The sequence below is a fragment of the Alosa alosa genome, chromosome 20 (genome assembly GCF_017589495.1).
Source record: "Alosa alosa isolate M-15738 ecotype Scorff River chromosome 20, AALO_Geno_1.1, whole genome shotgun sequence".
NCBI classification, from domain to species: Eukaryota; Metazoa; Chordata; class Actinopteri; order Clupeiformes; family Clupeidae; genus Alosa; species Alosa alosa.
In genome coordinates this window covers 22782570-22809610 of record NC_063208.1, presented here as the reverse complement: position 1 = coordinate 22809610, position 27041 = coordinate 22782570, and the positions used below count along the sequence as shown (strand labels likewise).

Here is a 27041-nt window from a genome sequence, read left to right as displayed (position 1 = left end):
GCTTGTGATGAATGAAGTGGGTCATCCTAGCAGCAGTTGGACGGGAGTACTGCGCTTGTAGGCTTGAGATTGGTAAAAGTGAGGATAGGTTCACGAGCACTGCACGGACAATATTCACAGCCAGTTCCGTAAGTTGCATGAAGGACCCATTGTAAGGAGTGTCACAGGGGGCTGTCTTCATAACAAAGAAAAGTCGGGTGACAACGTCTGCAACTACCTCCAACCAGGTGTGCAGACGGGAGCACTTGTAGTATTCCAGCTCCAGTTCAAGGTCACTCAAGATCCTTTTCACAAGTGGCATCTTGAGGTCATCTGGGGTCTTGTGATTGTCAACAATTGCACTCTCAGGTGAATCTCTGTTGGCAGAAAAAGATTCTGTAATGTCCTTTTTCCAACACAAAAATGGCATTCTGTTAATAATGCTAAAAAAACGCTATTAAATGATAATGTAATAATAAAATGTGGAGTCATTGACTAATAGGCTCTATGCACGACTCCATTTTGGATTTGCGTGTCCTTTGCTTCCTGTTTACGTTAAAACAATGGCAAATATGACTTTTTTCTATAGTCATTATCTTCAGGAACTAGTCTCATGGTAATGTAGACGAATTTGTGAAAATGTTGTGTGCCACTCCTTCCAGCAAACAGGAAAAGGGTTTAAAATGTTCTTAACCTTAATCAAGCAACTGATGTTACTGAACTGGTTAGATAATGTTAGCTATGTTGTTCAACTACAAATAGCCTACTATTAAAACTGATAGCTGACTATTAAAACTATTAAAACTGGCTAGTAATCTGTCATTTTCTGTCATAGCCTACTGTGTACAGTGTAAACAGGAAAGCCAGTCCAAAATGGATTTGCATAGAGTCCTGCATAGAGTCCATTGGGAGAGGACTATAATGTAGAGGAGGTGCCTGTTTCTCTTCCAGAGGAGCTGAACTCTTTCTACGCCCGCTGAGAGCCACACCAATTCAAAGTGGTTACACTGCTAGTATGTATACCACTCAGGCTTGGAATTTCACCATTCTGGGGGCAAGGCCACTTGGCCTTCAGTTGGGCATATTTGGTGGGGGGCACAAAGGCCACATGTCAGGGCACCAAGGCCAAAGTTAACTATAGCATATAAAAATGATCAAAGTTGTATTTAGCCTATTCACTGCAGTAGACCTGCATCACTGTATGAAACATGACAAAAACATGAAAAATGACATATTACATAGAACTGTAAATCTTCTGATCATCTAATAATTACAGATATCTAGGCTACATATAACAGTTATTTTATATTTGGCCTGCTATGAAATCATGTATTGAACAATTTAAGCACAGCTCAGCTTTAAGAAACTCAAATAGCCTAGATGCATGCTTAGCATTTTGTGATCATTAAGGCTACTTTCACAAACTGATACCTGATAAACTGAAACTGATAGTCAGCTGTCCTCTGATTTACCAATATCTAGGCGATATTTGTAACATTTATTTTGTATTTGGCCCATTATGAAATCATGTGGAACAATTTAAACACATTGTAAAACTTAAAGCCCAAATTTGGAGACATCCATGCATGTCGAAATGTACTGGATTACTCTGGAACAGCTAACTGTACAGGGGACTGTTTTACACCTTTTTGTTCGGTAAGGTCTGCTGTTTATTCTTATATATGGTTTGTCGTGTTAAAAGAAGGGTTCGTGAAGTATTCCACCGATATGAATGGGTAGGGAGATCATGGACGCAAAACCTTCAGTAGAATGTATGATTAAATTGAATTATATTATTTACTTTTATCGCGAACCGTTCAACACAGCAATTATCGGCTAACATCGTTTACAAGCTGAGAAAAAGCTCTTTCATGTGATATTTGTGATGTCTGTGTGATGATGAGTAGGCTACTTTGCGAGTAGTTAAATTGAGAAAAATGGGGGGAATTTGGACACACTTTCTTTCTTGCACTGTCACTTTCTCCACTGCGTAAAAGACTAAATTAATTTGCGCTGTGAATGCTAAGATTATTTTGACAGGCCACAGGCTAAATAAAAATCGCTATTAGTAGGACGCAAAACAGAATATTGAAAGAAGGGGGCACCAAGGCCACCGTGGCCTGTAAACCTCTGATTTTCAAAGGGGCATCACGGCCAATGCAAGGGGCTGGCCGTCGTGGCCGCCGTGAAATTCCTACCCTGATACCACTAGCCACTTTCATTTATATTTCCTTTATATCTTACTTGCACTTCATACCGAAAATTACCATTTATCAAATACTATTTTAATATTCCTTTTGAACTTATTATGTAAACTTCAGTTGGCTCTGAGACTAAGAATTTCATAACCAGTAATGATTTGAAGGACGTTTTTGACAATAAACTCAACTTGAACTTGAAACTAACACTAAATACAATCAAGGTATTTATTAGTCAATAGGCTAGTTAATCACTGAATGTTACCAGAGACTTTCAAATGTGGAGACACAGCCCTCAAAAAATACTCCATAGAAATGCATGGGGCTAGTTTGTCACGCCAATATGGCCGTTGTCTAAACATATCCCACCCCTTCCTCGGCAAAACGTCGACATGTGAATACATTGAGCCAATCATGTGGTATGATGTGAATACATTGAGCCAATCATATGGTGTGTTGTGAAGACATCGTGTCAATCATGTGTTGTGATCTCGCCGCTGGAGCAAGATTGGTGTCTTGAAGCCTTGTGCACGCTCATTTCTGCCGAAATGGATGCCCTACGAGTGCCCAAAAAGCGTTGTCAAATGGCCGCCGTGTGGAGGGACTTGCCTAAAAGGACTTTGATGTTACTCACAGATCAGAAGGAGCTGAGGGGATACGTTGGTCACAGTCCTGCAGCTCATCACCCTCACGAGAGACACTCGACAGATGTTTGACTAACAGCTCTCTCCTGACCTCATGTTCAATGTCCTGCATCCTGAGATGAGCATTCACCTGCCAGGTCTAAAATTACACAATGACATTAAAATATCATAAGGTCAAAAAGGACTACAGAACCTGGATGAGTATTTTAATTCAGGGGCAGCCTTACAGATAACAAACAGTTCAGTGATTTTTAACATGGAAAAGCTGCTCAGCCCCTGTAATGGATTAATGGATAGGCCAGGGCCGTAGTCACCATAGACAATATTCAGATGTGACCAAAATGCCCCCACCAATATTCGGACATACAAAAAAATAAAGTAAAAAACGCTATAGGCTATGGGCTACCATCCCGCCAGAAACAATCAAATTCAAATTAGTGATGTACCGGACAAAACTTGTTGGAAAAATGAAACCCCCCTGATCAGACTCAAAGGTAACTTTGAAGCATTTTCCATATTGTAGCCTATTTTCTCGCAATGATAGCGAAAGTGAAAGTGTCCTTTTATTTGAATTTGTGCGTGTTTGTGTCATTCATTTCTTTCAAATGTCTTACAACATAAATAATGCATTCATGCTAGTATGTCAGAAATGAACCGGTTTATAAGCCTCTTAGAAATGGCTGTTGCATTTTGCATGTTACATTTAGATGGGCACTCAATCGCGCATCCATGCAGGCAAAACGTAGCACTCAAATGTGCCGACGGCACAAAAGTTGAAAAAACTTATCCGGCGGTGATAACCTACAGTTAATGTGAATCGCGGACATTAACCAAAGAAAGGAATTTCCACCTCCATTCACCAAATAAAGGCTGTGTTTCTACATTTTAACACAAAACGTAATTTCTGTCAGAAACCAGCCTATAATGCATAGGGTAACTTGAGTCAGACAGAAGAGGGACCTGTCTTAGTAGCCTATATTGAATCCCATCCCTTTCAAACAACCTTAAAATTGTGTGATAGCCGCCAGAATAATAAAAATCAAAATACAAAATATGATTGGGCTAGGTCCAAACCTATGAGTAAGCATTCAGTGTAATATAGAGGTTATCAAAGATACTCTAGTTTGTATTTTCTTTTAAAATATACATTTTGGAGACAAATGGAGTCATACCACAGGTCTATATCCAGGGATGGATTATTGAATGGGCCTACTGGGCCCAAGAGCTCAGGGGGCCCTGAAGCCTAAGACTGTGTGAAGTTGCTTCTCCGCCCTTCTCTTCTATTTTCACAAAACTCACAAGTCGTCATTATATACTGTAAAGGTTCTTTTTTTTTTTTTTTTTTTTAAAGTCTTCCGGGGAAGTATGCCCCCGGGCCCCCCTATCTTAACAGGGGAGGGGTTTTTTGCAGCTATGCCCAGGGGTTCATAATCCATCCATATATATATATATATATATATAACTTGACAATATTCTGATTATGATTATCTAACTTACCAGCCAGGTTTTGTCATCACACGACTCCTTTAATTCAGGGGGAACCTAAACAATAATCAGGGAAATGTATTATGCTCTTTGTCGATCTTTCGATTATATTGTTTTATCACAGTTTAATCACTAGAGAAGATTACTTACCACTCCTTAAACATCTTCCTCTCATGGCGGAAAAACCACTCCGTGACATCCTCCACTGTTATGTAGGAGTTAACTGAGCCCTGCTCCTGCAGTTTCAAGAACAGTCTCAGGAGTACCTTCTATGAGAGAAAAATAAAAAATGGGTAATACATAGCCTAGCCAATGTATTGTGATGTTTTTTTCTTAAACAGAGGAACCTTACTTTTTCGTTGTATGTCACCCTGTCCAGACAGAAGTCAGTCTTTTTTTTTGTAGCACAGACAGCAGGGCAGACACTGATAACACAGAGAAAAGGTAATCAGACGAATTTAGCTTTTACTTAAACGTTAATGTTAACTGTTGGTTCCATAGCTCAACTGTGATCCAGCTAAACATGCTAACAACATCACTGATAAGGGATAGGTTACAACAATATCTGTAATAGACTACACTGTAGTTTTGGGAAATAAAACTACACCTAACTTGCTGAGAGCCTAGTTTTTAAACGAACGCTAGGCCACATTTGCGTTTAAAACTAATAGATAAAGCCTACCGGAATTAACAGATAAGAGCCTTATAACATCCATTTTAATTACCTCCGGTCTGTCCTGCATGTCGTGTGCCGTTCTTTTTCCCAGACAAATGTCCTAATAAAGTAAGAAGACTGAAGTCAAGAAATGTCGCTTAGAGAAAATATCTGTGTTGCCACTTGCCGAAATTGTTTTGCAAAAGTGATGTTTTCTGCAACATTCTAGCTTGAATATTCCAAACATCAAACATTCCATTACCATAGAAACAAAGAGAACTTGACACAGCGCGTTTTTTGAACAATTTTGACGTCACTGACCTGTCTTTGCAGTCTATTTCAAGTTCAAGTTTATTGTCATGTAGGCTACTAAATAAGGATTTATCAGTAATTCAATTTCTTATACTCAAGAGCCAGCTCAACTTTATAGAATTAATTAGAAAGTAGCAATTAAACACAGTATGTTAACAGCTAACTAAACAAGACAAGAAGTGTGAGTATTGGGGGGGGGGGTCTATAAGAAGGTAAAAGATAAAAACTAAAGTGTCAAGTGCAAAAAAACACTGATGAGGTGTGGCCTGATGGCCTGTGAATCTGCTGGTCTGAATGCTCTTGTAGGCCTACCTTCTAACTGATGGCAGAAGGGGAAGAGACTGTTGCTGGGATGACTGGGTTCAGAGAGGATCCGCTTAGCCTTTATCCTGCAGGCTAGAAAGATTCTGGATAGCTGATAACTCAATCCTTGTAATGTGCTGCGCTGACCTCCCTGACCACCCTTTGCAGAGCTGGGCGGTGCTGTTACCATACCATGTTGAGATGCTGCCAGTCAGGATACTCTCAATAGTACAGCGGTATAAATTGTTCAGTATATCACCGTCCATACTGACCAATTTAAAAAAGAAGAGCTGCTGTCTTGCTGCCTTTGTGACCATACCTATATCATTGTGTGACCAGCTCAGATCCTGATTCCTCGTTGATGTTAATTCCAAGGAATCTGAAGCAGCTGACTTTCTCACTGCTGTCCCCCTGTGTAAATGGGCGAGTGCTCCTCTCTCTGCAGTCCACTATCAGCTCCTTGGTTTTGCTGACGTTGAGCAGCAGGTTGTTGTCCTGGCACCAAGATGTCAGGGTTGCCACCTCTGCTCTGTTAAGCAGACTCATCACCATTCATTTTGATACAGCCGATTATGGTGGTCATCAGTCAACTTTATGATAGTGTTTGAGGTGTGAGTTGCCGTACGGTTATATGTGAATGAAGAGTACAACAGGAGGCTTAACAAACATCCCTGTCGAGCACCAGCAGGGCCGGCTCCAGGCAGGGGCCAGGGTGGGCTAAGCTCACCCAAGCATTGTGTCTTGCCCACCCAAACAAAGTAAAGTTTTTTTCAGTTGTGCATCTGCGCAGTGTGCAGCCTCAAACTCAGCTTGGATGTAGATGAGTTGGTGTTGAGTGTAATGGTAGCTACCTGTTTGACTGTATTCACTTCATTTACTGCATGTTCTAGTTCAAGTTCAAGTCCACATGTATTCATATACCACATTATCATATAAATAATGGTCATTTTGATGTGCATTGCATTCTATCAATGGGGCAATAAATCAATCATATTATATCAGTGCTAGTTATTCATAGGGAGACAGTAAGTCAAATAAGTTCAGTCATAACTTACAACAAAAATGCAAGTGAAAGCCTACCTGAGGCAGAAGGTCTAGGCTAGTTGGTTAACATTTAAAAAAGGCCTAGGCCTACTGTAATGTTTCATTATAATGAAAAGACTGTCCGTATCAAAGGTGTTTCAGAGGAAAGGCCAACGTTATGGCTATAAAAATGGAAAAGCTGAAATGTCCAAAAGAATTGGACTGTAGTGACTAATAGAGTATTTTGAGTAAAAGTATTTTGGACAGAGTCCAACTCTAAACATATAGATCATATAGGCTACTAAGACAACACAAAAACTCAAAATCTATTAATCGCTGCAAATGCTGAAAGCTGATGCCATTAAAAATAAATATTTAAAAAAAAGAAAATATTTAAAAAATAGCAGGAGGATTGGTATGGTGGTGTGGAGTGTCTGGTGCTGGCGAGATTCATTTAATATGAAACTCTGTTTCTGTTCCATCCCGTTTCTGACTACTCAGAGTTTAGTAACCTATACTTGTGTTTGTTAGTTTACTCTGTTTTACAGTCACAATCATATGTTGCAAGATCTGCATCTGGCGTGCCACACATTTTTAATGAAAGAGGAAGTCACATGTTTAATGGACAGGACAGGACACATTTACACATTTACACTCTCATGAGTCGGAACAGAGCTTGTGGTTTCATTTCATTTGTTATACAGGAAAGGATTAAAAGTAACAATGAAGTTCAGTTAAAACAGACCTGACTCAGTTAAAAAGCTGGTTTACAGCTGTCACACAGGTTTACAGTCACAAGTAACACAAATATAGGCCCAGTGATACCTGCAGAAGCAAGTTGGCTTACTTGCTGCCTCACCTAAGAATTTTGTGTCAGTGTAACCTGCGTTGTGTTGAACCTGCGCGATTCAGCCCTGCACATGCCGACTGAATTGAAGCAGCACCTCGGATCGGGAGGTGGCCGGGCTAACAATTGAGCCAATAGCCCAGGATTCAGCCCTGTGAGGTTTACACGTTCCACAAGCACAGCTAAGCTAGCTGGCATCCATTACACTCATCCTCGAACAGCACCAATGCGTTGTGTTGAACCTCGCTGATTCAGCCCTGGAACAGCAGCACCTCGGATCGGGAGGCAAGCACGCTAACAATTGAGCCAATAGCCCAGGCTACTGGCTCGCATGCCAGCAGCACTCTTGAGGCGTCGGGGAGTGAGGTTTACCAACGTTCCACAAGCACAGCTAAGCTAGCTGGCATCTGTTACATCAGTAAGGACCTACAGAGTGGAAGAAATAGAGGAGGAGAGTGGGAAATCCAAAGAGAGAGAGCAGATGTGCAGCGTCTAATTGCTGAGATCAAGTATACGCATGGGCAGATTATGAACCTTCGGGCCCCTGGGCCCAGATGTATTAAGGGCCCCCCACTAATTGTCGCATATGTGGGAGGGGGGGTTTGGGGGTCCTCCGCCAGAAAATTTTCAACTTGTTTAATGTGATTTCCTGTATTTTGGTGCATTTTGGGGATGGCCAATACTAAATTCAATCAGATTCATAGCCTACATCCTGATTTGTTGATATTGAGGCAATGATTCCATGCAAAGCCTTGGGCTTCAGGGCCCCCTGACCTCTTGGGCCCCTGGGCCCGGTAGGCCCGGTAGGCCCGTGCAGTAATCCATCCCTGAGTATACGTTTGCAGTTGGGCGCAGATGCGAACTTCTAGGTACTCAGATTAGGCCCAGATGGCACTGCTCATTGGTTTCAGCTTCTTTAGCAGAGGTCAGGTTAGAGTACTTAACAGCTGAGTTGATGTGTGGTGGGAGGGGGTCATGACTGGGTTGGGCACTAATGGATGCCTCGCTCTCATCGCAATAGACTAAATAATATTTTTCAGCCGGTTAGATGCAACTAATTGGACTAATTTAACATGGAATTTTCTTTTTTTATTTATCATATTTTATTTTATTTTATTTTATTTTTATATTTTACTTTTTATTATGTGTTTGTTGTTTGTCTTGTATGGCTTGGTGTCACGGGTACCCTGGTAATTGCGTCACTCCATCCAGCATCTTTTGTCTTGTGTATCATTTGTTATTTGGTAAATATGTTTGTCATGTCTTGGTGTCACGGATATGCTGGCGACTATGCTGTTCCGTCCAGCATCTTTTGTCTTGTGCGTCAGTCTTGTAGGCTGTGTGGAACGCTTTGGGTTGTACTCTATACAAAAATGTGCTATATAAATAAAAGTGACATGACTTGACTTGATTTAATGAAGGCCCAGTGATACCTGCAGAGGCAAGTTGGCTTGATTATAATACCTTCAGCTCTAAGTAAAAAAGAATAGACAGATAGGATTACCTCTTTTACACCAATAAAAATACATGCCAGTGCAATACATCTTTGGTGCTTAAGCTTATCAAGGTGATTTTTCAGAAACAAAAACAATCAAGTAGTGAGGCCAGGGTGAGGCAGTCCATTTGTTAACAAATAGTGCAGAAATAACAGGTTGTAGCCTACAGTACCATGGTCCAAGGGTCAACTTAAAAAGAAATTCTGTTATCGATGTTATAGCCTACTGAAGCCTTGGAAAAGCCTTCAAACAAGAGTGCGTGAGTTAAGACTCTTAACTGAAATAGTTGCATGTTGTCATTGACTGCGGAGTCACGTTTGACAAATATTTGATGAAATATGTGACCCAACACCTCTGGTAGACGATGGGAGACATAAATCTGCCCGGCGTGCATAATGAACACTCCCCTTGTGGAGGCGTAAAAATTGTACGCATGCTCTTTGTGCGTACACGCCTACACCAGGAAACGAATGGAGGAAGTGGTTTTTTTCACGCCGATAACACTATTTTCAATCGAATTTTACTTCAGTCTACCAGTGCATACCATACGATAGGCTCAACGTTTATATATATATATGTGCATTTCCTGTTATTGCTAGTTAATATTGCTTTATTGTTTGTTTATTATGGCGTAGAGCAATAGTAGACAAGTTAGCTGGATACCTAGCAGGTCAGCATTCAGCAAGCTTTCGTTGGGACCATGCAATAACGCCAAGATACTGGAGTAATGTACCCACCGGCATTTCAGATAGCTGACCTGTTTATGATCTTTCGTCTTACCTATATACATAGTTTATTATTTACTACATAGTTTGCAGTCAAACGTTTGCTGTTTCAGTATTTTATCCGTTCGTGCACAGACTGAGACCACTGAAGAGCGATAGGAAAATGTTTCACAAAACCTCATTTACAACCCTAATTATAGGTGTATTCGTTGTGTACGTCCTGCATACTTGCTGGGTGATGTATGGCATTGTATACACTAAGCCATGTGAGGATCCTAAAAGTGACAACTGCATCAGCCCTTATTTAACAGCAAAACCGCGTCTGCAGGTAAGCACGCTTCCTCTCCTTGATACAGTTCGACATTTCAGATTGAAAAAAAAAAAATGCTTATAGGCCTGCTTTTCCCATGCATTACCCATTATATTAATTTACACGAACCCAAGCCAAGGGGTGATCATTTTGTTGGCTAGTCATGCTAATTTACAGGAAACGCGAAATATTAATTGACACGTCATGTTAGTGAAAATTTGACTGGAGACCATTTTTTGACATTTCCATTGCTTACAGCTGAGCGTGTACACGTCTGTGAAGCAAAACGCGGAAGGCGGGCACATACTCATTCTGAGAGAGGAAGACTTCGACTTGCATTCCAAATTTGAGAGGTATGGGGGTGCAAATAAAGACGCGGTTGGCTACCTTCTTGCAGTTGTCAGAAGGAGAATTATTCATAAACCACCAGTGCATGTATTTGACTGGGAAATTGGTAGGTAAACCAGCCTACTGATTGCAATTGAATGATCTGTTCAGGTACATTTGTGCAGCCAGTGCTGAGAGACTTGAGAAATAGCTGCTATCCACAGTCTACGCGTGCATCTTGAATGAGGACTGTACCTAGAGCACATGACATGATTTCTTTTGTTATTTACATCTATGTAACGTATGCATTGCACAGCCATTTAAGTCAGAACTAAGACTTGATAATTAGGGCCCTGTGTGTGCAATGGACTATAGTTTTGTTCTCTGTCATTATGAGCTTAGTATGTGGTAGTGGAGGAGGAATGTATGGATTAAGTAAGCTCACCAGGAAAGTTGATCTCAAACCTTTCCAACTGATCTGGATCTTAGTAAACTTTGAAGAGAACTAAGCAGTTCACTATGGACTTTGTGTAATTTTATGTGACAAATAACTTAAATTGGGTCTGAATTGGTTTGACTTTACTGAAACGCACATTTCTTTCTGTAGGCAGGTAAACATTACCCTACCTAAGAAGACTCGGAAAAATGGAACCCTCTTTGCCATGGTGTTTGTGCACCAAGCAGGGGTGTCTCCCTGGCAGGACCAACGGCAAGTTCACCAGGTGACCCAGCTGACCACTTACATGCTGCCTAAACCCCCAGAGGTCAGCCTGATAGCAGGTGAAGAGGAACAAAAAGTGAGTATTCACCAGCATTATAATACAGCATGTATCAAGTAGGCCTAGTTGTTGCCTTACAATTTGTGGAACTGATATACAAGACCTGAACGTTTGTGGGGAATGGAGACATGACAGGTGGGGCACCACAAGCATGAGGAAATGTGTCTATTTTGTGCCTTTCTTTTTTGACAAGGAAAATCATACCTTGAAACAACACATAAACATAGGCGTCATAGACAGGCCTACATAAATGAAAGCCACACATAAACATAGGCGTCATAGACAGGCCTACATAAATGAAAGCCACACATAAACATAGGCATCATAGACAGGCCTACATATAAATTAAAGCACCATCAGATCCAGGTGACTGAGACAGGAAATGTAACATGGAACCAAAATGTGACATGTATAACATTTCAACGTTACGATTTTCTGGGTGATGGGGTCAGGTGGTGCTTAAAAATACACCTCCAAAGTGGGGAATGATGGAAAATGTTTGTGAACCACTGTGTGGGACAATCTAGCCTAAATGTGATAGGGCCCAGTAAGTAAACCAATTGTTTCTCTATTTTGGCGATCAGAAACGGATGGTCAGAGGCTCAAAGTTTATAGACATTAAAGGCGTGCATCTGCACTCGCCTATTATTTGAACTCCTAGGCATAGTCAATGACAAAACTGTCCACGATAGGACGCACTGTGCTTCAGAAATGGGGAACTTTTTCATATTGCGGGTCAAAGCTCTTGTTTACACAAATTCAATTTGACACAGTCCAATTCCAAAATGTCATATCGTCCCCAGGCATGAACTCTCCTCACAAAGGGTCAAAGTCATGTCTGGCCAATGATTCACGTGGGACCCCACACATTTAAGTTTTGGTGTGGTCAGTTGAAATGTAAAAATAAAGCACAGACATTCTCCTCCCAAGGCTAAGGAGCAGCAGAAGCCAGGGACGGGGGCTGACCGGCCAGTGTCCCACTGGCGCACACGGCTAACCCTGAACATTGTGTCAGAGGAGTTTGTGTTTGACCGCAGTGCGTTGCCGGCCGACGTGCATCGTTACCTGAGAGTGTGAGTAATTTAAAAAAAACACTTCTTCGTCACATACCATTAACCACCACCTATTTTGCCTTCACCCATTAGGAAAACTTGACCTTATTTATATATTTGTCCTTTTCTAGATATCAGAATGGGAAGAAGATGGTGTATTTGCCACTACTGTTTGTGGATGAGCTGAGCAACAGAGTGAAAGACTTGATGGTATGTATGTCTCAACCTATGAAGACTGGATGGTGTCTCCACTGAATGTTTTCCTTGCTCTGACCAGCTCATCATAGTGGAGTACTGTAGTTGTAGGCCTTAACCATAAGGAAGCAATTGACATCTTTTGCATGTGAGTGACACATAATGCATTCCCCAGGAGATCAACAGCACCACAACAGAGGTTCCCCTCACAATCTCCTATGACACCATCTCCCTGGGTCGGCTTCGCTTCTGGATTCATATGCAGGATGCAGTCTATTCTCTACAACATTTTGGTAAGGATGAGGTCATGAATGTCTTGTCTGCCTGAAAGCTTGATTTTGCTTTTGGTGGTGAATGTTTTGTTTTGTTGTGGGACACAAGAAAGTATGAACCATGAACCAAGCTCATTGTAGTTTTGTCGCCTGTTAACCCTTAGAGGCTGATGGATGCAAAGTGCGTCAAAAAACACACCCATTCTTCTCTGTTAAATTGCTTCGGGACTATTCGTTGCAGCGAGATGAAAGTGAAACCTTTATCACATGACAGAAGAAGTGGGGCATTCCAACGAGACTAGGCACTTGTCTGTACGATCAAGTATTTAAATGGTAAAAAATCATGAAATTGCATCATATTTACAGTCTCTGCGTTCACCTGCGCACCCTCTCATTTGAATTACTCGCGAACCCGTGATTGGATAGATATGGCACACTTGTCAGATGAAAGAGGAGACACAGAGATATTATTCTGTTTTATAAAAACAGATGAAGTGACAGCAAAATAATAACTTCATATGGCTCAACCTACCGACATGTTTGTGTGTTTCTCTATGGCAAAGCATGTTCATAATCCAACCCTATCATATGTTCCTCTGTGGCAAAGCATGTTCATAATCCAGTTTGGAGATCCTAGCAAATTCCTGCATGGTATCCAAGGCCCACATTGCATCCCACTTTGTTTGACAAAGAAACACTTTTTTGCCTTTCCTTTGTTCATTGCAATGCTGTAAAAAGTTGTAGAGAATCGTCATGAGTGCACACAGGTCAAGTCAGGTCAGTTCAGTTCGTGTCATAGATGTGGAGCGCAGAAATGTCATAGTGAGAGAAGAAACCGATCACATTTTTCATCACAAAATGGCGTTTATTTCTGTAAGGCACACAACACATATTTCTGTAAGTTGCTCAGCCCCAGAGTCTTCCTCCACCATAGTACTTCCCCCATATATAGCATGTGTGAATGGCACTTTCAATGACCATGATAAATACTTATAATTATAACTGAAGGTAGTGAGAATGCCTTGAAAATAGAGCAGGGCTCATAGAGTTAAATTGATTTGATGTATTTATGGGTAATGAATGCTAAGCTAATTATGTTAATGCACATGAAAATTATACAGCAAGGACGAATTGAGTTTAAAACACAAGAGGGATAACAATGTGGTGGATTAAGCTGTTTCTTGTCTTCTAAGCGCTTTTTTGTGGCATTACTTTTGCAGGGTTCACAGAAAAGGATACGGATGAAATCAAAGCCATCTTTGTGGACACCAATCTGTACTTCCTCGGCCTAACCTTCTTTGTGGCCACTTTTCATGTAAGTATGTCAGTAATTTCCCCATGATGTCATCACAGCCAGGCAGCTCCAGACTCAGAAGATGAAAGTGCTAGTGTTATTTTGCTCTAGATATGCCCTGAGACGTATGACCATGCAATATTACTTCCTGGTTTAGGAATTCTACTAATTTAAAACAAATCCAGGTATTTGGTGGAAATGATTAGAGAGGCTGTGTATTTTCTGATAAAATCATGGTGACTGGATCAGTGATGTGCATTTGTTGACTTTAAAGTGGATTAAGTGCTCTGATATTGTTTTTTTTTCTCCTCCAGCTCCTGTTTGATTTTCTTGCCTTCAAAAATGACATCAGCTTCTGGAAGCAAAAGAAAAGCATGGTGGGAATGTCCAGCAAAGCAGGTAATTGGTGCATTATGAACTAGTTGTAATGTCTGTCGAGGAATGTGCGGTTCTGTCACAAAGATAGTAACGTGGACCAGGTGAAGTAATTTAGCTCACTGCAGGAGACCTATTTCAGCACAGCAGGTCCACTTTGAAAGCGTTTAGATTTAGAAATAAAAACCCTTTGATCCTGTCAGTGCCTGTACAGCAATGAACACCGATTCAGTCCAGAACTCATGAAGAATTCATATTTGATGATGCTTGTTTTTAAGACTTTTCTAAAGTGTCCTTGCAAAATCTAGTATCTGTGGGTGTTTTTTAAAGTGTAGAAATCTATCCTCTGTGGGTAATTTTTGTCTAGTGTAATTAATTGAAAGAAAGCAGATGAAGCACAATGCACAAAGCACAATGATGATTGTGACCAGGAAAATGTCAACCCTGGACTAAAAGCTGTGAAGAGAACTCAGCATTCGTGCTGAAACTAACTGATTTGTGTGGTTTGTCCTGCGTTGCTGTAGTGCTGTGGAGGTGCTTCAGCACCATTGTGATATTCCTCTACCTGCTGGATGAGCAGACCAGCCTGCTTGTGCTCATCCCTGCTGGTGTAGGGTCCATCATCGAGGTACGCCCCCCCTCCCCCGAAACCACCTCTGCTTTCCACTCAAAACTTTCCACTCTCTTAATAGCTGCTGTGCCATCAGAGCTCCTTAGAGTTCTTATGCTAATAGGGTCTTAATTTAATTTACTCGTTAGTCTGTGTCTCACCTAAATGGAAGAATTGTTGAAGATAATTTATTCATCTAATGTAATCAAATGTAACAATGTAGCTTTTGTTTTTTTTTAATCTAGTCAAATGTCATTTTGGAGCTTTAGTTGTAGTTACAAGTTTATGTTTGCAGTGACTTTGAAGGGAATTTTCCCTTCTATACTAATACTCTGAATTCTGAAATTGGGGACAGGTGTGGAAAGTCAAGAAGGCGTTTAAGATCCAGATCATTTGGAAAGGTTTGAGACCAACTTTCCTGGTGAGCCTAGACTTTTTTTTACTTAATCCATTCACTCATCCTCCTCCACCACATACTAAGCCCATGATTACAGAGAACAAAACTATTATCCGCTGCACACACAGGGCCCTATTTAAACAATTTAAAATGCATGGTCTGGTTTGATTGCATGGTTTGTGCATTTAAATCCACCTTTGCTAGTTTGACAGCGGAAAAATGATCAGACGCCAGGGACATGGTTCAAAATGGTTGTACTGTATGTTTCTTAATTAATCATGGGTGTGTTTTGGGCATAACAGCCAATAAGCCAATGGAAGTGCCTTCTCCCATTCCCTTTAAAACCGGGAGTGCTTTAACCATGGCACAATGCTATTATAATGACAAATGAATGCATCTCATGCATGGCATGCATTGAATGAGGCTTCTTGCATGTGTGACCATCTATGCAACAGCAGGATGTGGCCTGCTTTCTGGAAACATCTGTGTGTTTATGGACATGTTGAGCTTGTATAGGCAACAGCATAACAAAGTCTTACATTTAGTTATTTACTTTGACATAACTGACAAAGGGTTTGAATCAAAGCCGGACGGGAAGATGATAACTGAGATTGTCACACACTAGCAAAGACGCGTTATGTCCCGTCCGATGTCACGATGTGCCAAGATAGTGCCCAGAATCTTGCATTACAGAAAATAGGTTACACTTTGTTGGTACTTCTGTAGGATAAGATGTGACCTTTTTAATAGAGGTCTCTGGTGATTAAACCTGTATGCTTCATTTTGGGATGTGGCTGAGTGGTCTAGTGGGATTTCTAACGGCCTGCTGTGTTAACTGTAATTCATTCACAGTTTGGGAAATCGGACGAGTCGGAGAGAAGGACCGAGGAGTACGATACACTGGTGAGTCAAAGCATTCACACCAACGCAACACTTATTTTTTATTAATGTCAGCCTCTTTTAGCTTCCCAAACAGGTTTTGGCATTTGCATTTATTTCTTGTGAAGATACTTTTTTAGTCAAATCACTTCACAGCAGGAGAATGGTACAAATTCCTCAGTGTTGCTGCGCTCATGCTGTTCAACGTCATGCTGTTCAAGGCATGACGTCAGCATTGTTAGTTCACCTACTGCTTCAAGATGAACAGGTGTCTAGTGTGTTGCTAGCCCGAAAAACGCAATTCGCCTATCAGATAAGCGTTGAATTATATGTCTTAACAGGCAATGAAGTACCTGTCTTACCTGCTGTATCCTCTGTGCATTGGCGGAGCAGTGTACGCTCTTGTTTATGTGAAGTACAAAAGGTAAGATTCAGATTCATTGAGTTATACAGTCACTGTTTCAGTTGCAATCACTGTCTAATGCACCATGGTTTGTCATTTCAACAGCTGGTACTCTTGGCTCATCAACAGCTCTGTGAACGGTATGTGTTTGATGTGGCCTGTCATGAACAACTGTTTCAGAGTTGGTCAACTCTGTTTTGTGAAATACTTACCATGGGCCTTGATGTTTGAACAGGGGTGTATGCTTTTGGGTTCCTCTTCATGCTACCTCAGCTCTTTGTGAACTACAAGGTCAGTTGGTGGTGGTTCAACTTTACTTACCTCCGAAGAGTTGTTGAATGTGACTTGCTGATTGTTTTTGTGTCTACATTTTCCTCAGTTGAAATCAGTCGCTCATCTTCCATGGAAGGCATTCATGTATAAGGTAGGAACACACAAAAGTACAGAACACTGTGATTTATATGCATTTGTAGTCAAGATCTCATCCTTTGTTGTCTTCAAAGCAGTGCATGTCTGAGGCTTCTATTTACCCCCCCAGGCTTTCAATACTTTTATTGATGACGTCTTTGCCTTCATAATCACCATGCCGACGTCCCATCGTCTGGCTTGCTTCAGAGATGACGTGGTGTTCCTCGTCTACCTGTATCAGAGATGGTGAGCTCCCAGGGTCATAACATATAGCACATCAAAGAGCCAATTGTGTTAGTGTCTGTCTTCGATGAGCTGCATGGTGTATGACACCTTCAGAGGGATGTTTGACACGGTGGCTCTCTTTGTCATTCCAGGCTTTATCCCGTGGACAAAAGCCGCATGAATGAGTACGGGGTGTCTTTCGATGAGAAGCCGAAGGGCAAGAACCATAAGGATTAAGAAAGGAAACTGTCAGAACCTCAGGATGCGTCAGCTGCAGCCCTACCTCATCCAGGGCTGACGGTTGAAACGTTTTGGCCTCCCCCTCCCCACCTTGCCCACAGAGGTGGGCGATCACCCCATAGCATCTGGGAAGGGTTAGTTGAGCGGACTTACTGCCTTCCGTAAGGCATCTCCGAACCGCATTGCTGTCGATACGCCTTCCAGAAGGTTCTGGCGTGAAGACATGTTGCCGATTGAGCCAGGCCATAGCTACAACCTGCCTGTAATTCCATACCACAACCAGCAGGGGGCCACTGCATACCTGACAACCTGATGTGCATACAATTACTGGAACAATCTGGCTGGCTAAAGAGTTGAAAAGAATTGGGGTGGGGGGAAATGCAAATGAATGTATGTACTTTTTGTATGTGTGTGTGCGTATGTGATTTGAATGATTGTTCAGTTTTGTTGTTATGAAATCTGTTTCTGGATTTAAAATAATAATTATAATCTTGATAGTATTTGTAAATGAAGGCCACGCCATTCTGGTGCCAAACTGATTGAAAGACTGCTTATGGTGACTGGTGCTCGAAAGCATCTTCAAGCTGGTGAACAAAATGTGCTCTTTTAAGACACTGACTTGTTGATTGCTGACTATTATAACTGCACAAGGGAGAGGATTAACCCTGCCATGCATGGAGTCTACATGTGTGGATATGTGATATTTAAGGGTGTATTGGTTCAATAAAATATTGCTTTCCTTTATATGTTGACAGTATCATGCGACTCTGATTGAATCTCTTATCGTGGCTAAATGTCACCCGTCAACGGCTGCATGTTGCTTTAGAACTCATATATTGAGGAAGAATACATTTAGTCGTGAATTGGAGTCGTACGCCAATCACATGTAGATACAGGCAATGCATGCAGGCAAACAAGGGGCTCATTCTGATGGATAGGACAGAAAACATTCCAGATATAAGAGTTTTATGCTCAGTTTTGGTTAGTTTAATCAAAAATGGCTTTAATTGAACAGAAAAGCTTCAGAAAGCGGCCACATGTATTTATCCAGATCTGTTTGTTAAAAATCATTTCTATTATAGCAAAGATAAAAAAATGAAAATCTGGTTAATAGTGTTATTTTTAGGATAAACTGTACAGTACATTCTGTGACGTATGCACAAACAAATTTGGATTTGAAATGCAGAAATGTGCAAAAATGTGGAATGTGCCTCCTGCTTTGCCAATATTTCTGTCAATCACCATGTCAGTGCCATCAGAATGAAAATTTCCTGTGTCACTGTTATGACTAAAATAGTCAAAATAGCTATGGAGTCAATATAACATAACTCTGCAAGCATTTTGTTAAGTGAATGCAAATTTCCTTTTTGGCAAATATCAATTTCCACAGTAAAAAGCTACATACTTTATGTGGGAAATTGTAAGGGATCAGACAGGGTTCATATTACAATACCGTTTGAACTGCAGTTTGTTGTCATTCATTGTAATACAGGAAAAAAGACCACATTTCTTATTGTAGTTTTTTTTTTTTTTTTTCAAAAAATGTGAGAGAAGGCAAATGGCATTTTGACCGACATGGCATTAGCAGCCAATCATGTAAAACAGCAGACAATTGCACACAATCATGGATGTGCAAAAGCATTTGCTGTTTTTATAGCTTTTATGATGAGATGATGTGGTGGTTGAACTATAGTTTTCAGAATTGAAATTCTAATCTGAGAAATGGACCAAAGGGACTTACAGAAAAACTGTAAGAATGACATCTGGTTTACCATGAGCTCAGTCCCTATCTGAAAGCCTTAAATAGCTACAGGAACAAAGGACACATATAATAATAGTGGGCTCTGTGCATTGAGGCACTATATTCTTACAGCTTTTATGAATAAAGAAGACCCTATAGGCACAATGTACCACAACATATCCATGGAACATAGCACCATACTGCAATGTACCAAAAGCTACTGGTCCCAAGAAGTGCTCAGATGCTAGGCTTATTGGAATATAGCCTAGCATACATAACCTGCTGGAAAAAAGCAAGGGCACCATTGGCCTGCAGATGTCACCAACACTCCACTCTGTATAAGGGAATGGCCGACGAGATCTCTCCAGTGTGAGACCCGCACTGCTCCCCTCTGCGAATCAATGTCTCTGTCTGCTCAGCTACCGAACGAGTCAGAAAAAGGCGGTGATTGTGACAGTGAGATCTGACAGGAGGTACAGTGAACACCCTGACTGCAGTGTTAGCCAGGCGACAGACAACGCCACATTCCAGGAGCGCGCTTGGTAGCAGGAAGGGGGAAGCTGTGCTAAAAGGACAGTGGTGTGTGTGTGTGTGTGTCTGTTTCTGTCTGTCTGTCTGTCTCTCTCTCTTTCTCTCCCTCTCTCTGTGTGCATAGATATAGACAAGAAATTATGCAGATGACAGACACACTGGCAGTGGCAAATTGATAGGTTGACAGGCAGACAAACTGATTGAAAGATGATTGATAGACAGATAGATAGATAGATAGATAGATAGATAGATAGAGAAACAGTAAAGCAGAAATGAAGAGCACAGTGTGGCCCATCTTTGATTTCTTTCTGCCTAAAAAGACTCATTTGGAGTCTGGGAGCAGGACCGGGGCGGATTCTTCCAGAATGAGCAAGCAGGCTGAGCGGGGAATTCGCTGCCCCTCGAGTTCCTTCACCTGAAAGAAACCCAGGGCTGCGGCGAGCTTGGAGAGCAGAGCGGGCCGGGCGGGCAGCTGATTTACGCTGCGCCGTCTCTGTTTGCCAACCCCCCCCCCCCCCTCGGAGAAATATCTCCTCCTGCAAGTATTTACAAATCAGAGACGGGCTGTTATCGACCTGCAGGTACACGCATAATAAGTTGGAGACGCCCAGGAGAAGGAAATGTTTTTGCCATGTCTTCTTCAAGGAGACTGCCCACACCAGCGCTCGGCTGTATCCCTCTCAAGAGAGAGTGTGTGAGTGAGTGTACATGTGTTTGTGTGTGTGTGTGTGTGAGAGAGAGAGTGTGTGAGTGGGTGTACATGTGTGTGTATGTGGGTGTATAGGTTCTGTGTGTGTGTGCATGCATGTGTGTGCGGACATTGGTTGTTCACACGCACAAGTGGCAACATGAGAACACGAAGTGATAACATGAGCTATGTGTGTGTTTTTTGTGTGTGTGTGTGTGTGTTTCTGTGTGTGTGTGTGCATGCATGTGTGTGGGAACATTGGTGGTAAGTTGTAGGAGTGTGTATGAAGATGTATTTCCTCTCCTGGATAAAAATTATACTCTTTCCCATTAATTTCCTATGGCGGACATTTTTGACCGTAAACAAAAAAAGTGTTTCTAAGTTGAATAAGTCACTCAAAATCCAAAGAAATTACTCACAATGAATTCTATGCGTTCAAATGACTTTTGTGAAGGATTATAAGGTATTGTGGCAATCTGATAAAAAATGCCATATATATGGTAATGGTTTATGGTCCGGTCATTTTGTTTTGACCGGAACAGTTTTTGAAGGCTAGTGTGTGTGGGAATTCATAGTAATAATAACAACAACAACAACAAAAATAATAATAACAATATTAATCATCATCGCCGTCAGTGTCATCGTCGTCATCATCACTATCATCATATACACACATCAAGTGATGATCACAGCATATAGTTTAACTGTTACTCACAGCTCTATTCTGGCTCTGTTTCAAGTTCTGGCATCTACAAGTATAGGCTGTATGAAGTACATCAGTGCAGACTATTATTACAGCCAAACCCACATATTAAGTACAATCTTGAAGGTGTACATCAAGCAAAGTATACTTGCTAATGTAAAAGCACTGGTGAACATATAGTAAGAGGTACAGAAAATGTCCTTAGAATTCCCTGACTCATGCACATTTAATATCCTCCATGTTTTTTTCTCTCTGCTGTTCTTCCTGATGCACAAAGCACACACATGCTTCCCTTTGCCCTCACCGACACTAAGCAGCGCCTCTTAAAGTCCTTTGCATAAATCCTGGGCGCTTGGTTTAAATGAATGGGCTTATTCCCCCATCCTCCTGTGCCACCCCTCCACACATTACCTTTGGGGAGAGGGGGATCTGGAGTAGGGACATATGAATTTCCATTACCCCTCACTGACAAGTAAATTGCTTACTTTTAATTTGAAATGATCATAACTCTAGCGCAGGCGAGCTGTGCAGTGGCTTTGGCGAGCATTCATTCTCATATGGCGCCCACAATGTCGGATCCAGGAGAGACATCCATCAAATCTCAAAGCAGTAGACACTTGCTCTCCACAATGCGGAAAGTAAAGTGACCTTGAGCAACAACGGGGGAAACTTCAAAGCATTCTGCTTTTTTTCCACCTCCTTCTTTATCTAGCCCTTCCTAACCTCGTCTTCCCTTTCATGTCAAACTTTCTTTCTCCGGTGTTTTCTTTGTTGTCAAACTTCCATTAGCCTTTTGTGTGGCTCTTGTGCCCGTCATCAACAGCGGCTTGGCCTCACGTGTGACGTCCCCTCCATGCACTATCGTCAGTTTTGGTCCGTGTATTTTATTGTAAATTTTACCTTCCCCCCCTGTGACCTCTTCTTATCTCTCACACAAGCTGTCTTTCTCTGCCTCTTCTTGACAATGGGGACATGCTGCTTGATGCGGATGCTGGGCATCTCGTCAGCGCGGTGCGGGAGAGGCGGCAGATGCCGCAGACCATGGCGCGAGACAGCGAAGACATCTGCAGTGGCGCTCCTGCGTAGCCATGAGTGCATTCGCAATCTGTACCTCCGGCGAGGGAGCGAATTAACACAGACAGGGGCTGGTCGCATGTGTGTGTGTGTGTGTGTGTGTGTGTTTGGGGGGATCACATGGGATGGCACATGTATGGTCAAGCTCAACCGCACACCAGTGTAAAAGCAGACTGTGTGGTGGAGATGTGTGTAGGAAACCTGGCAAAGAAACAAATAAGAACCACCGGCACAGTGTCACTCACAGATGCCACTGTTACGCCGCAGCACTGTGCAATCATGGCCAATTGTTAGCTCGCTTCACGTGAAACATGCTGATTGGGAAAAGTAGAAATGAGGCAAAACGACATGAGACATGAGCGTATAGCACCAGCCGTGTGTGTCTTCATGACACTGTCTTGACTGTGAGTGTCCTTGCACACTCACCTTGCATGTGGTTTTTGTGTCTCCTTAACCAATGCCATGACTTGCTGACACCCTGTTGCTAAGCCCATCTCCAAGTCATTCACTGTGGCCTATCCTCCTCAGGATAACTCAACTTCACCAGCACTACGTCTCCATCTAGTTCCCATGGCGTTTCATTTCCCGAAAACACATCCGCTAGATTTGCAACAAGACTCGGCGGCGTCTGCTCCGAGTTCACGGTGGCCAAACAGCCCGATTACTGCCGGCCTTGATCTTGGATTCTGTGTAGAATGGGGTGGAATCGAGAGACGTGAGGAAGAGCAGGCGGAAAGACTCCATCTGTCCATATCCTTGGAGCTGTCCAGTGCTGATGTGCATTTTCAGAGATGAAAGGACGGGCGGGGGAGTCGGCTTACGCCATGACACCTGATTTCACATGTCTGTGATCTTTTTCTTCCATTCTTTCACCCCCCACATCCCACTCTGCTGGCCATCAAATGCGGCCCTGCAATGTTGGCTCTTGGACATGGTCAAGCATTGTTCATCATGTGGTCCTCACGTGAGACACTTCATACGAGCAACACAGCAGGCCACTTATTTCTGATTTTCACGGTTCTCCACCTGTGTGTTGAGCACACATGTTCATATTAATAGGCAAGATACTTGTAGGACTAAGAACTATGAACCCAAGATGACTTATGAGGCAAAAACCTTATGAAGTGTCCAAGGAATGTTCATCTCTTGAACTATACGCATCATGCTTCTTGAGAGGCCTTGATGCTGACCCCAGGGGATGACTGCAGACACATTGCTATTGGAGAAAACTGCTCTGAGTTCCACACTCATTTCCCAACATGTTTTTTCTTCTGAGAAGATCTTGTTATAATATTGTTGTGAAAGGCAAAATATATTCTCCTTTATTACACATACATATTTTCAACAATTTTTCACACAACCCGGGGAATATATATGCTGTCATTTCCTTTTTGCAGAGCTACAACATTCTCCAAGGAAATAACAACTCACACAGTCTCATTTTGTCATCCTCTTTACTTCTGTCTCTGGTGGTCTTTACAGAGCGAGACCCATTTGTGTGTGTTCCGAGCAACAGACTTGTTGACACTAGGGGAGTTTTGGGCCTACATTATACTACATTACGGGACCTGACTTTCCTTTCACTCACTAAGGTAACATACAGTATGCTTTTGAATGAAACATATGCCTCTTCATGAACCAGAAAATATGCCTAGTGTACTGTATATAGGCTATTGGTAAGTGACAGTTTGGATTCCTTTTGTGGTAGCAGTGTTTATGAAAACAAAGCTGACACTGCTAGAATGTAAACAATGTTTTTCTGAAGTCTTTTTTTAATTCCCCAGACACAAATAACTTTCTTAGATCTTCCTGAATCTATCCGCTCTCTGTGGTCCTCTCACTTAAGAGGAGCTAACATTCATGTCTCACACATATGGCTCATGTCTTACATTTCTCTTTCCATTTTTCTATACCCAGTGACAGAGAATCTACATTTTGCCGATTAGATTTCAGCATGTACATCTGAATGCTTTGTTCCTCCTATGTGCTTTTGTATTTTTAATGCCAGGCATTGAAGCCTCAGACGTCTGCAGAGGCCTGCATAAAATATGCATGAGAAAAAGCAGCAAGCTGTCCACCCCAGCGGTATTTCACAGACATACAGTGTTTTTCTGAGCATGTTGATGTCTGAAGATGCATACAGCTTTACTGCATGTCATGCAGTTTCAGAGGCTCCACATACAGTCGGTGAAATGAGAGCCCACCATGTTGCCTCTAGCTGGCAAAAAAAACATAAGATAGCTATTTCATATATGTTCACCTGTCTGGATGTCATAATAAATGCTGTGCATCTAAAGTATTTAATGTAACGATGGCTAATTATTTATAATTCTGTCAGGTAAGTGAAGCATGTCATTGATAATCACACAGATTCATCATTAACTCATGTTGGATAAATGATGCATATCACTGGAGATGATAAGTAGGCCTATGCTATAACTCAAGTGTAGGCTACAAGTATGAGGTGTTAATTTGTCAGATTCAAAATGGCTGCACGCAAACAAAACTCAGCTGTGGAATGTAGCAGAATGATGTTCCCTCGGTCCCTCACGTCCCTCTCAGCTGTGTGGACTTGTTACATTAATCAAGTCTTCCTGGAGAGCAGTGCCACCTGATGTGGGAGACCTTTCCTCCCCCCCTCCTCTGCTGTTGATTCTTTGAGTGCTCGCCTGTGTTCGCCTCCGGTCGCTCGGCGAGATCATTAACGAGAAAAGCTCAAATGTCACTGTATGAATGATGGATCAATCGCAGCTGTCACGGTCGGACGAAGAGGCCATGGGGATTATCGCTCAAAGCCTCGGGCGCGGTAATTAACGCCATGGCAGAAACAGAGAGAATGGGAGACATCCTGCTGGGATATCCTTGGGGCTGGGTCTTGCCCCAACAGCCCGCTTGCCTGCCATCTCCACATTTGCACATGCATCACACATAGAGACAGCAGTGTCAGGCAGATGCCACCACACCACATTACACAAATGACCAAGCAATAGATTGGCAGTAATAATATTTGCTCAATGGCTTAGGGCTTTGGGAATCGATTCAGTTCGAGTCACTTGGAACACAAGTGGAAAGAGACAATTATTTCTATTAGGGCCAGCTTGATGCATAACATGTTCTGAGTGGATATTGTTTTTTTTGGTCCATGGCTTGGGGACGCTGCATCAATACTTCTTTGGACTTCTTTGACATATTCTGACAGTCGTTGACAGACTTGTCCTTAAGATGAGGACTGCTGCTTGCACTGGCGTTTCTGTTCACAGAGTGAGTCACACGGTCATGATGTCAAGAGTGTACTGTGAGGTGTCGCCCTGAGACAACCAGCAGAGGAATCTCATTACTGTACCATGAAGAGGGCATGTGGATTTTATCAAACAGACTCCAGCCACAGACCCCCCTGACACATTTTCTGTTTTTTTTTTTTTTCTCTCCCATAGTTTTGCAAAGAATGTCATCGGCAACCACTGCATGTTAAATTGGCAAATTCTACTGGGGTACAAAATGGCAGAGATCTTTTCTAAAGAGCAATAGATTTGTGATGTTTTCTTGATGGAGCAACCGTCAGTCAGTGTATACACAAGAGATAATGTATGATCTGAGGTTTCAAGGCTGGATCAATCCTTTTCTTCACATGTATCAATAACAAGCGACATGCACTTGGCCTGCAGGAAGGCTGCATGACACTGGTGTATTGTGACAAGTCTAAATACTCCAGCATGAGCTGATGATTGCATAGAAAACCAATAGCATCGTTGGGAACTGTCAGATCCCGTCTACCTTTCATCTCAGTGATGTCTGTGTTCTGTCTCCTCCAGGCATGTTCTCGCACGCTATATGCAACCTGTTCCACTACTCCAGTCGGCTGCTCAACCCACTCCGCTGTCTCAGTTACAGCAATGGTAATGTCAAGGTCAGGATTCTGTTGGAGCTCGGAGCAAATAAACGGAAAGGATGTATGCACTTTGTACTTTTGTGAGTTTTGTCAAAGGGAACAAAAAAAGTTAAAAATAAATACTCCGCCAAGACAAAACATCCACCGATTTCAAAACTGTAAATAACATACACATAACAGATATATACAACTGTGCAACTTACCACACAATGGGGACAGGAAACAGTGGTGGTAATAGTCAATATCACAGCAACAGTTTCATATTTTCTTTTCATTTATATAAAACACAACAAAAATTACAAAGAGGAGCCACACATTACAAAAGCAATTAGCCTTTTTTAATCTTACATTGCATTGAAAATTTACATAATAGATTCATACATTTTACAAATAATTTGTTCATAAAAATATATTTCTTTACAAAAAACTTTTTTTGTTCCATTTTCATGTTTTTTATATATACTTATTTTTCTGAATGCATTAACATCGGAGGAGTACCCAGCTGTATGGCAAAGAGTAGTCTGCTTGAAAGAGTCCATTCCTAGAACTGTATGGGTATTTTTTTCTTTTTATTGCAGTCATTTATAAGTGGCAAAAAAGAGATTGGATGTTGGAGCGACAAATAATAAAAAAAGAGGTGGGGGTGATTCTTGAGAGGGGCTCTGTGATGCGACACAAAGCATTTGAGCCACTAGGTCTCTTGAAGCGACCTGGAAATGAAGTCATTTTCACAATATGAAGCAGTTAGGCCTAAATGAGAAAGCAGCAGACCTGGGACACACATATAGGATATTTTTTTCCTTGTCATTTTTTTTTGGTAGGCACTGTGTAAAAAAACAGCCTCTTTTTGAACAAAATGTATTTACCTATTTGAACAAAATGTATTTACCTATTTGAACAAAATGTATTTACCTATTTGAACAAAAATGAATGTAAAGAGCGAAAGAGCCAAAAGCAAATCAGGTGATAATGGTGTGTGTGT

At 41.8% G+C, this 27041-nt stretch overlaps 1 protein-coding gene and 1 long non-coding RNA gene across 3 annotated transcripts; one reads left to right on the top strand and one right to left on the bottom strand.

Moving 5' to 3' along the window:
• Positions 1 to 21: 21 nt before the first annotated feature.
• Positions 22 to 5144, bottom strand: LOC125285462. The gene is made up of 6 exons (XR_007192029.1): positions 5032 to 5144; positions 4659 to 4731; positions 4457 to 4575; positions 4319 to 4363; positions 2812 to 2960; positions 22 to 356 (listed from the first exon to the last, which is right to left on the bottom strand). It is a non-coding gene; the product is annotated as an uncharacterized LOC125285462 (long non-coding RNA).
• A 4243-nt stretch (positions 5145 to 9387) lies between these two features.
• Positions 9388 to 18177, top strand: clptm1l (CLPTM1 like). 2 transcript variants are annotated; one of them, XM_048230452.1, is made up of 18 exons: positions 9388 to 9666; positions 9868 to 9995; positions 10236 to 10330; positions 10912 to 11101; positions 12014 to 12156; positions 12267 to 12345; positions 12506 to 12623; positions 13823 to 13917; positions 14211 to 14295; positions 14796 to 14899; positions 15237 to 15302; positions 16131 to 16181; positions 16499 to 16581; positions 16666 to 16700; positions 16796 to 16851; positions 16940 to 16984; positions 17099 to 17214; positions 17346 to 18177. In XM_048230452.1, exons 2-18 carry the CDS (start codon positions 9906 to 9908, stop codon positions 17428 to 17430), a joined length of 1536 nt encoding a protein of 511 aa, XP_048086409.1. In that variant the 5' UTR covers positions 9388 to 9666; positions 9868 to 9905; the 3' UTR covers positions 17431 to 18177. The 2 variants fall into 2 exon arrangements, with proteins under 2 accessions (XP_048086409.1, XP_048086408.1); XM_048230451.1 differs by having other exon boundaries at positions 9388 to 9995.
• The last annotated feature ends 8864 nt before the right edge of the window (positions 18178 to 27041 follow it).